This window comes from Taurulus bubalis (assembly GCF_910589615.1).
Source record: "Taurulus bubalis genome assembly, chromosome: 17".
Classification (NCBI taxonomy): domain Eukaryota; kingdom Metazoa; phylum Chordata; class Actinopteri; order Perciformes; family Cottidae; genus Taurulus; species Taurulus bubalis.
In genome coordinates, this window is record NC_136605.1 from 14,562,308 (window position 1) to 14,573,531 (window position 11,224).

At 42.2% G+C, this 11,224-nt stretch overlaps 2 protein-coding genes across 2 annotated transcripts; one reads left to right on the top strand and one right to left on the bottom strand.

Annotated features, from left to right (window-relative positions):
• Positions 1–1,770: 1,770 nt before the first annotated feature.
• On the top strand, positions 1,771–4,829 carry LOC306749387 (meteorin-like protein; the record flags this gene model as incomplete). The annotated part of the gene is made up of 4 exons (XM_079232669.1): positions 1,771–1,905; positions 2,332–2,738; positions 3,880–3,939; positions 4,495–4,829. The coding sequence occupies exons 1-4, from the start codon at positions 1,820–1,822 to the stop codon at positions 4,827–4,829; spliced, it is 888 nt and encodes a 295-aa protein (XP_079088795.1). The 5' UTR covers positions 1,771–1,819.
• Positions 4,830–8,788: 3,959 nt separating this feature from the next.
• Positions 8,789–10,557, bottom strand: aqp8b (aquaporin 8b; the record flags this gene model as incomplete). The annotated part of the gene is made up of 5 exons (XM_079233347.1): positions 8,789–8,831; positions 8,937–9,071; positions 9,415–9,629; positions 9,724–9,850; positions 10,298–10,557. 5 exons carry the CDS (start codon positions 10,555–10,557, stop codon positions 8,789–8,791), a joined length of 780 nt encoding a protein of 259 aa, XP_079089473.1.
• Positions 10,558–11,224: the final 667 nt, after the last annotated feature.

An 11,224-nucleotide genomic window follows, 5' to 3' on the forward strand; every position in this document is an offset into this window, starting at 1 on the left:
TCTTAATTATCTTATTTTTTTAAGTATAGCTGCTGAAAAGCTATACATTATATGTTATGACAATATGAGTACCCTACATCTTAGAACTGGAGGCGTACGTAATTAAAATGTACCAGCATGCATATTGTACTTTCATCGTCATCATCATTATCTTCATCATCTCCGCTGACGTGTTACGATTAGAGAGTAAAACGCCAAAGGGCCTTAAAGCTGATAGCGAGTCTATGAGGGAGTGTTTCGACAGTTGGATGATAATGATGATGATTTTAATAGGATTGCTTATTGTCATTAGTGAGCCATTTGATTGCTGTAAGCACAGAACATACTGAATCACAGTTTTTCCCAAACGGCGACCTCGTGTCTGGTTGAGTAAAGAGGTGATATTTTAATAAGTTTGTTATGCGTTAAACTGCGTAATTTAAAAATCTATAGGTCGTGATGTTTGCAATCAATGAAGATGGTTTCTGTCTACACACAGTTTGGATCACCTTGATCCTTCAGGCCTTTACAGTTTATGAATGATGCAGGCTCCACCAGAGGCCACTTCTGTCAGGCACAAAGCCTCCATTCATTTGACTTCGCTTTGTCTCTCTGAGACACGTGACCTAATCTGACCATCCGGTACTGGAAGAACTGTCTGTCTGGTTTCTGTCTCACGATGGCCATTTCAAAATGTGGCTAATCGGCCAATATCTGAATTTGGTGTTGTGGTTTAATGCGAAATTGATGCAAAAAAAAAATTTAAATGTGTTGCAACGTCGCCAACTTTGCATTGTCTAAAATGTATCACATATATCATGTTCCGCATTCATCTCCAAATGTGTGGTCAATATGCTTCTATTTTCAAAATTGTCACTGATAATATCCCCGAAACATCCAGATTTACTCGAGCAGCGAAGGCTTTTTACTGCAGCTGTGACAACATCTGGTCAAATTCTCCATATGAGTGTAATTTACTCAACGACGTGCCCATCAAGAAGCTCAGCCCTTTGATGTGAGGCTGCCTGGGGGCCTTTGAGCAATAAGCTATAAGCAAACCTCGGGAGAGGCTGCGGCCTGCACGGTCACGCTCCACAGACTGCGCCTCCACGAGATGTCGCCACCAGCGAGACCTTGAAACGGCGCCAAGTCATTTTCTCACAAAGACCCAGCGAGTTAAAATGGAGTGAAACCGCTCACCCGAAGTGGATTAATCATTGCTGAAAGCTGGTTACGTGTGTACTCATCTACAATATTAGTGGTTGTTGAGTTACAGACTCTGAAAGCCTGCAGCAGACTTTGGTCCTCCAGATGTGAGGCCATTGTGCGCTGCGCCATCCCGCCACTAGATGAAGCTCCAGCACAAATACGCGGATCTATTTATTTTTTTGTTGTTGTCGCTGGCCGATATGATACATTCGTAAAGATTTGATTAACTGTTCTTAAAGCACGGGCTGTCACGTAAAGTGTGACTTTTGGAGGAAGGGTGGTCAAATTAATCTCGATTTTTTAATTTAATTTTCCCGGATAAATATAACTATAAAAAAAATGCAAAGTAGCCTTTAACTTGAGTACATGTAAACTTATTAGCCTCTCAGAAGTAGAGGAATTATTGTGTAGAAAGATGACGTTAACAGATGGCTAAAGGCTTTCAAACTCTCTCTCTCTCTCTCTCTCTCTCTCTCTCTCTCTCTCTCTCCCTCTCTCTCTCTTTCTCTCCCCCTCTCTCTCTCTCTCTCTCTGAGTCGCACAAGAGCGCGCGTGCTCTCGACTAGCAGACAAACCCTCTCGCCATGCACTGCCGTCAACTTCTGTCTGGATCTCTCTGCATGTGGGTGAGATGTTGCCTGGTGTGATTATTTGGATGTGTTTCCTGGGTCTTCAGTTCCGGAGCTGTGCAACTGATCTGTGCAACTGGACTGGAAGGTGAGCAGTTTATGTCATTACTGCAAGATTACTGCCTTACAAAAGAAGGGGATTGTAATAACAATTTGATGGGCTGAAAACAACCTGGCCAACCCTTGCAACTGCAGACTTTAAGATGAAATAATGAATTATTCACATGTAGAACTGCTTACATGATCCTAATTAGAGCAAGGAACATATGAGCATGAGTGAATGAATTGGCATATATAACGGCAAAAAGAAAGGAAAGTCTGCAGTCAATGAGATGTTGTGTAACCCGGCAACCTACATTTTGTCCTTAATCGTGGTGTATAACTATAATATAATGGCATCTGTATATTATTTATTAAGAATTGATGAAGCCATTAGTAACAATGTAATACATCCAATAGAGCAATAATTTGAATTACACAATTTGAATTTCCTCGTTTTTCCCCGATGATCCAGCGGTTTTGCAGCTGGTGTGGACTCCAGGATTGTACTGCAGGTGCAGCTGCGCTGCACAGAGGGCTCGGTGCGCTGGATATACCCGGGCCAGGCTCTCCGGGTGGTCCTGGAGCCCAACCTGTCCACCGCCAGGCGCACCACCGTCTGCATCAAGCCTTCTCCCTCTCTCCGGGGAGCCAGCGTGTTCATCGAGCGGGCCGGGCAGCTGGAGTTGCTGGTGACGGAAGGCGGGCGGCCCGAGCAGCAGATCTTCTGCTTCCGGGCGGACGGTCCGCACAGGCCCGCCATCTACCTCCAGTCCAGCCCGCAGACCGCGGGGTCCTGGAGCAGACGGACGATGGGCTTCAGATATGAGCTGCTGAGCAACAGGAGCGCTGCGACCAACGTGGGCCACGGCGGGCTTCAGGGTGAGGGGACCCTCTTTCACTTTGCTTCAGGAAACACATGGAATTATTCATAAAACTATGAGTTACAAGCCATTGAAAAGGGCAACTTTTGGGTTGCCAGGTTGTGGAAATTGATTTTTTTGCTGATGGGACCACACTTTCCTTTTCTAGAATGGCTGCAGGGGATCATGACCAAAATCTATTTATACACAACTTACTAAGCATTTATTAATAGAGTGCCAGCACATATAAAGGATCTCAACAAAAATAATGTTCACAACCTGGTAACCAAAAATATGAACATAAGCATTAGTGCAGCTGCTAGTTTGATCAGCTAAACCTTAGAGTGCCTTGGTACCAGTAATCGAATACAATTTTAATGCCATATTGCTTTGCCATCTTGCTATTGCGTTACCTATCGTGTAGAGCGAGGGACCAACCAGGCCTAATTCCTATATGAGAAATAGCGGTCATTTGATTACAGTCCCAATCATGCTCACTTGGACGTGCAGCTGCTGGTCAGTTGCATGTTTTGTCTGGCTGTCTGGTTTCCATCGGGGAGACAAAGCAGCGAAGACAGAGCAGACCACAGGGCGGCTGAAGGGCACCAGGCCAAGGGGCCTGAATTGAGACCGCAAATACATTGCAAATTCCACAAATGCCTTTTCATTGTGCATGTCTGTTTATTAGCATTTATCCATGTGTGAGGGCCTGTCCCCACCGCGGTGATGTCATTCTATGTCCATAATAGACAGCTGCTGGTTTATCTTTTCTGGATTGCCAGACTGGCAGAAGTGTTTGACTCCTGCTGTCCCCTGCATTGGCAAAGGGTCATTCAATTAGACAATGGGAGTCAAAACACGGGGTCAAGACTAGTGAGGGTTTTTGATCTGGAGGCGTTCTGGTGGGCAGAGCACCTAAACATATAGAGCCACATTCCTTCATCGAACCCCTGGTTTCTTCTTTCTTTGATGTGAGCAGGGAGATGAACAAAGTTGGTATGTGTGTCTGATTTTAAGTCAGGAGAAGCGACACCCATCAGTCAATGTCAGCCATAGAGCTTTGGGTCACGCACGGTTGGGGAGAGGTTGAACGATCGACAGATTTGATGCAAGTTTTATCATTAAATTAACGTTTCTGTACTGCTTTTCTTTATTCACAGCGTCATGCCAACCCTGCAATAATACACAACTCCTCATGGCCATCTGCAACAGTGACTTTGGTAGGTATATTATTCTCTCACTGACAGAACACTATCACATTCCCACAAAGATGAAGTGGAGCGACAAAGTAGTGGAGCCAGAATGAAGTAGCTGGAGTTTAAAAAACAAAAAAAGGAAAACAAAACTGATTATGAATGAGATTTGGTCCAAGCAAAGAGATATCCAACTTGTAAATGGTGGCTGTCATTAAGCATGAAAGAGATACCGACATCAATACGAGTGAAGTATGACTTTATGACATTCTATACCATGATTTCCATGACTTACTTACTTTGAAACATTAAACTATGATGTTTGTGACTTACTATACTATATATCTTATATGACATGCTTCAGTCTGACTTTGTTTGTGACTTAGGATGTTTGTGGTGTGTCCATTTTAAGATAAGGGATGGATGAGCAGTTAAGGTGTAAATGGAGAAAAACAAAGATAGAAAAGAAAAAATAACACAGAAGAAACCTCCAAGAGTTCTTCATTGAAAACACACTTGTTTTTCAGATTTTTCATTTAATTTTCTTAGCACGTGTGGACATGGTTCTGCTTTTTGTTTCAGTGGTCCGAGGCTATATCACCAATGTCACCCACGACTCTTCACGCCAGACGTCGCGGGTGGAGGTGTCAGCACAGCGGGTCTACTGGCAGCGCAGTGGAGTGTTTGAGCAGCGAGCGGCGGCCTCTGCATCTGGATCCGCCCTGACCTGGCGTGGACACATCCACACGCTCATGCAGTGCCACGTGAAGCCCGGGGACGGAGAATTCCTCTTCACAGGGTCAGAACACTTTGGGGAAGCTTGGTTAGGGTGTGCCCCGCGATACAAAGACTTCCTGTCCGTCTACCAGACCGCCTGGGCAGCGCGTCAGAATTCCTGCGACTTCCCTTTGGACTGAGGAAGTTTGGTGTTTGAGCTCTGCTGTGGGATCCCTGTGAAGTTGTCATGCGCCTGGAAGGTGGCATCTAGCATCACCAGCATGGACAAAGTAATTGAATCTCTGGTGAAAACAAAAAAAAGTCACATTTAGAGGAGCAGAGCAAGAGCAAACAGCAGGGCCTCCTGCACTGGGGCTCAGATAGGGCCGGCCTTTGTCTCCCTCCCATCACTGCCCTTATCCCTGGGAGAGGGAGAAGGGGTTGGGTTGCTGCTCTCTCTTTGTGCGTCTCCCCACATCAACCGTTGTTCACTTTGCTGCCTCTGTGTGACAATTGCCCCCTGAACTGAGGTGGGAAGAAAGAATGAAGCACAGCCAATGCCAGTTTGTCATAGTGAATAGGCTTGTACATATATATATACGACTGTGAAGTTATTTTTATTCAGATTAATCTGTGCTTAAGTTTCAAATTCTCTTTGTTCTGTCTATTTATTTGTGTTATACCCCAAGCATGACCTTTGAATTACGGAAAATGTTTTTGCATCTAATTCAGAATTATTGTTTTTATAATGCAAAATAAATTCTTTACTGTGTTAGTGATCATATTTGTTTTATTCATTAAAAAGAGCATTTATAACATTGACCAATGCAGGTAAGAATTGGACATTTCTTTATCTGTTCAGTTTCCATATTGACCTTTCAGTGCAAAGTATAGCTTTGTTTATCATTGACCAGACATAACAATTAAATAGGTCTGTAAGACTCAGTTTTCATCAGTAACACTCAATATTTTTATTCTCAAAGGGATGTAAGAAAAAGTGAACATCAAAACAAACACAACAAATAATATGTGGATATTTGCTCTACAACATGGTGATCAGTAAAAACGTTTTTTAACATCAGAATAAAATCTGCAATTCACATTGTGTTTCTTCTTGCGACACAAATAATAAATAAAACATTTTCAACTATTATAATTTGCTGATTTATTTTAAACATTAATGGAGAATCTGGTCAGTTTATGCAGCTCTGTGCCTGATGAAGTGTTTAGAAGTGAACAGAGCTCATGAACACTGCATAAAAATCTAAATTTCATGAGGCCCTCCGGTTCACAAGAATACTCTGGCCCCTTAAGGGACTGAGTAAAGGCTTAAATGAACTAACACCCCCATTTCCCATCATATGCTGCATAATTTCAGTTTTTTTTAGGAGAATGTGATTTAGAGCTGAAGTATCCTACAAGCTTATTTAGCCCCTTTTCCTTCTGCGTCCAATCTTTTCCCCCTGTAATCAGATTCTTATGATAATAGGATAGCCCTACCATACATGCAATACAAAAATCTCCTTAGATGGCGAAAAGCTCTGAGCAGATTGAATTGGAGTTTTCTTTTGAGTTGTGTGGCCCCTCTACGGCCGAGAAGACGAATGGACAGATGTGAGGCCCCAAAGCCCGGGATCCTCCCTCTCAGCCCCTCCCACAAGAGGGGAACAATTAATTGACTTTAAAAGCAACTGCTTTCTTTGGCTATTCCACACTTCTCCTTGGCTGAGCAGGGCTCACAAATTGGTGTGTTGAACTTTTTATGAGGACTAAATAGCTGCCAATGAAAGTGTAAATGACTGTGTGGTGAATGGGGACCACACAATGGCCCTGCAGTGACAAGGCCTCCAGCAGACATAATGACCATTGTCACAGCTGCCGTCATCTAGAAACCATCAGGGCTCATGAATCCAAGAAGCTGGGCCGTTTTTTTCTGACTGATTCTGATATGTTATCCTCTTGTTTATTTCGCTATATCTCTTTTCTTTCAGTTATTTTGACAATGTTATTTTAGAAAAGCACCATACACATATGGTGCTTTGGTAAAATATCTCTCCTTTATATAGATATCTCACTCCTGAGATTGTTTTAGGCATTTTCTGACTTTAATATACACATAAATGATGCACAATTGTTTTTTGATCCATTTTTTAAATCACCTGTAGTATGAAAAACATTTTTCGTGGTTGATCCAGAAGTATCTATGTATGTAAGACATGGTTCAAGATGGCGAAAACAAATTACTTTGATAAATGTTGCCCAAAAGTCAAGCTTTCCAAAAACCTTTTTCATCCAGCAGGAGTCCAGTTGGAAGTCTCCTCCCTCATTATTGTCCCAGGGGGCCACCATGTCAAATTTCCAAGCGAAATATAGCCTCTCTGCAGGCTTTTGAGACCACACAATTCTCATCTCTGGGAATTCCAACAGGCTCTCACGGGGAACGAGCCCAGGAGGGCTCGGCCCGGAGCGGCTGCGTGGTGTACCGGCAGGAGTCCACCCAGACTTGGGGGGTAATTGGTTTATCCCACCGCCTGGCCTGCTTTCCCATGTGGGCCACTGCTGTGGGGAGGCCCAGGGGTACAATATGGAAACAGCGTGATACTCTCTAGTGCCGAACAGGCATTCACGGCTCCAGCTATAGAGACCAGGGACCGAGAGCCCGGGACACAAAGCTGGAGCAGAGATGTCTCTTGGCTTTGAAAAGGTTGCCATTTGGTCTCCTTTTAACGTCGAGCAGTATTATTGGTTGAATATTTGAAGTAATTGAATTTTAGCTCAAGCTTTTTTGTAAATCTTTTTCTAAATTCAAAAAGAAATAGTGTGAGAGTTTTACTAAATCTCTACATCTGAAAGTGATCCCTCGTGCACCTGGTTAAAACTAGATTACCCTAATGTTCTTGTTAGTATCTCTAAAAAAGCCATAGTACAGTTTGTTGCAAAAGGTCATAAAAAGTCACAGTATAGTATGTCTAAAGAAGTCAATAGAGTAAAAAGAGCTAACAAAAAAGTTTAGTTTGAAGATAAAACATCACAAAATAAGTCAGAATATAGTAAGTACAATGTTTTGTACAAAGACATAGTATATTATGTCTAAAAAGCCAAAATGTCAGAGTATAGAATGGTGAAAAAAGACATAATATGCGATGTTGAAAAGAGTCATATGAAACTCACAGCATAGTATGTCAATGTTCATAAAAAAATGTATAGTATCGTATAGCGAAAGAAGTCATAGTACAGAGCATGTCAAAAAGTCTTAATAAAGTCGTAGTATAATATGGTGATATTATATTATGGTATGTTGAATAGAGTCATAATAAAGTCATAGCATGGTATGTATGTCAATTTAAAGTACACAATAAAACTATTTGTATAGTATGCCAGTACATCATAATATCTCACATAGATACATACAACAACTCAAGCTCACATTCACACATTTGGGCATTTAGATTCAATAACCTGAGCTGCATGTCTTTGGACTGGGAGGAAGCCTGAGCACCTGGAGAAAACCCACGCTGCCACTGGGAGAACATGCAAACTCCACACAGAAGGGCTGGCCAAAAAATAACTCATAGTATGTTAGTGTAGTATGTTTGTTCCAAAAACGCCCTGACATATTTAGCGGCCACATTAAATCAATGCGAATGAAGTGCCACAAACAGCAACACAAGAAACCTCTTGAAACATTTAGGAACAACACACATTGAAGGTTTTAAGAAGGCTTATTATTTAATCATAGTATTTCTGTAAAATACTTGACAGTTTTTTTACACACTTAGCTATTAATGTCCTGTATATGTCATGTGATTTGAGTGTAATTACCTTTTTTGTAGTGTTTCTTCTTTATCTGAAGTAGTGTGGTGGGACCAGTATCATCTTAAATAATATGAGTGAATCATAATATCACATTCTGGCACGCTTTGTTTTATAACCATCAAACTCTGTCACTTGTACTTAGAGAATCAAGAGTCAAGATGCATCCTTAACGTGGCCCAAAACAAAAATAAGTATCTTTAATTATGTGAAAAAGTCTTATTTTACTGAATAGCAAAGAACGCATAGACATACACAAACATCTTAGTGGAGAAGGGGTTATATTGTAACTGGAGATGATAAAACCATCTCATGATTCATCCCACTAAAGTCCATGCACAGGATCTTATTTCTGAATGAGTCGGATTTTCCTGTCTCCAAGGAGGAGTCTGCAAAAAAAAGAAAAGAAGAACAATCAGTACTGTACTCTTTAAACCAAATACAGGGACATTGGATTCCTTGAAAGTGTGATGTGTAAATGTTTTTGGACCTACCGAACCAGTGCAGCAGCTATCAGGCCTCCTGTGATGGGTCCCACCCAGTAGACCCAGTGGTAACCCCAGTAGTTGCTCACTATGGCGGGACCGAAGGCTCTGGCTGGGTTGAGGCAGGTGCCAGATACATCTCCACTGACAAAATAAACAGGTACGAGCTCTTCAGAGGAGTTTCCCATTATTCAGAAAACAATATGTATGTGAAGTTTAATACTAGTCATCGTGTATTTCTGCATTTGCATTACTGCTGCAGCATAAACATGACACCCTACCGTCCTATGTGAGATGTAGAAAGAAAAATGCAAATCAGATGAGATATCTTACATTCTTTTACTTGGACAAACCTGTCAAATACCATAGATGCATCCCTCATGATGTCAAGTCATAACTAACTGTACTGCAAGAATGCCCCTCAAACTCTTCCAGAAATGAACTCTACTTATCTCACTTATCTCTATTTACGATAATGTTTCCTCACCCAGCCAAGATGTTGATGACAACAGTGCATCCCACCATAAATGGCACCATGGGGCTCCTGGTCTTGGCGTTGACGGCCCCGAGCAGCACCACCATGGTGACCAGGCAGGTCATGGCGACCTCTCCAAACACGGCTCCTCCTATCTCGCTGTCTGGCTGCAGCAGAGCAAACGCAGCCCCGTGGGCTTTGGCAAAGTTCTCTCTCGAGGTCATTACCTGTTGGGAGCATCAAAGATTCTAGTCTACTCTATGCATATATAAGAGAGTCTAAATTGGATGTTTTCATGACACAGAAATGCGACCGGTTCACCTTCGCCATAGAAGCTCCAAGCACCCCTCCGACCAACTGACTTGCAATATACGGAGCCACCATATTCATCTCCATCCCCCCACATAGATAGATGGCGAGGGTGAATGGGGGGTTGAAATGGGATCCACTGCAGGGACAAGTCAGGACAAAACAAATTACGTTCTGCAGGTAAACTTCTGAGTTTTTGGCAATGCTGTCTTTAGGGTAGGAACTTTTACAGGGGTTCAAAGGTCAATGTTTTGGTGCATTATTTACAGAGGATGAAATAGTTTAACACGGATGAGTATACAGGACTAATCCATTCACACATCTTTTCTATAACATTCTAACTTTCATGAAATGTGCAGAATCATGTGAAAGAATAATGCTCATTGTGCTCTTTTTTAATGTTTTCAAACAATGAATCTTTAAGATAAGAATATTTGCACTCAAAGCTACCCAAGATTGAATGCTTTGAAATCCTGTTTCTGATGAATATGTGATTAATTGTCCATTCAGCATACAGGAAATAATTATATCATAACAAAAAAAGAGTTTATAATCCATGGTGCACTATAAACGTGATGCTCCTCACCTGATCTCAGCCATGCAAGCCACCATAACGGCGACAGCCAGACCGTGCACCAGAGCTGGCTGGAGCCTCCCTGCAGACTCCACATTCTCTATGACCGACACACACCCGATAAACACGAAGAAAGTAGTTCCCACCACCTCGGCCAGACAGGGCTGAATTAACTTCTCAAATTTGTTCGGAGGTCTGGCTGGAGGCGACTTAGACTCTGAAGACATCAGAGACGCCCCAACTTCACCCATCTCCATCTTCTCATCAGCCATGAGTCTTCAGTGAGGTCTGGGGGTCCGAGCTGAGGATGTAACACTGAGCGGTCTCACCTGGGGTGTGCAGACAAATATATCTGTGCCTGCTAATCACACAGACCTTGGGGCTTAAGGTTAGAGTCTAGGTAGAGTTGCTCCACTGACCTGCTATGAACTCACTGACTCATTTTCTTATTAATCCAGCCTAGTTTGTTCATCACATGTGCTTTCGTTACAAGAGGGCACTTGCAGACGTGAATATTTCATACATTGGCTGACAAGTTTGTGAACTGTGCCATGAACTGTTTAAAAATCAGCTAGTTTTTGTCAATGATTGGAACTTAATAATTCACTGCAAAGTTACACAAGCAGGTATTCAGATGCTACATTCCCTTGGCAGGACACGACAGGGACTATGGCAACAAATATACAGATTTCCTATTATATGTTATATATTTGGCTCGTCTGATTTTCTTGGTATTTGGATGTAGATAGAGAATTCAGTTCTGTAAAAGCCAAGTTGATGGATAGAGCTGCAACAAAAACATAAGCCTATAAGGATGCGAGCCAAAACACTTGATAAATGTTTGCCCCAGAGCAAAGTCTGGTTTTAAATGAGGAAAATGTTGCATAAAGTTACAACTCAAGTTAAATAGTATAATTTCATGATACAGCAGATTCCACC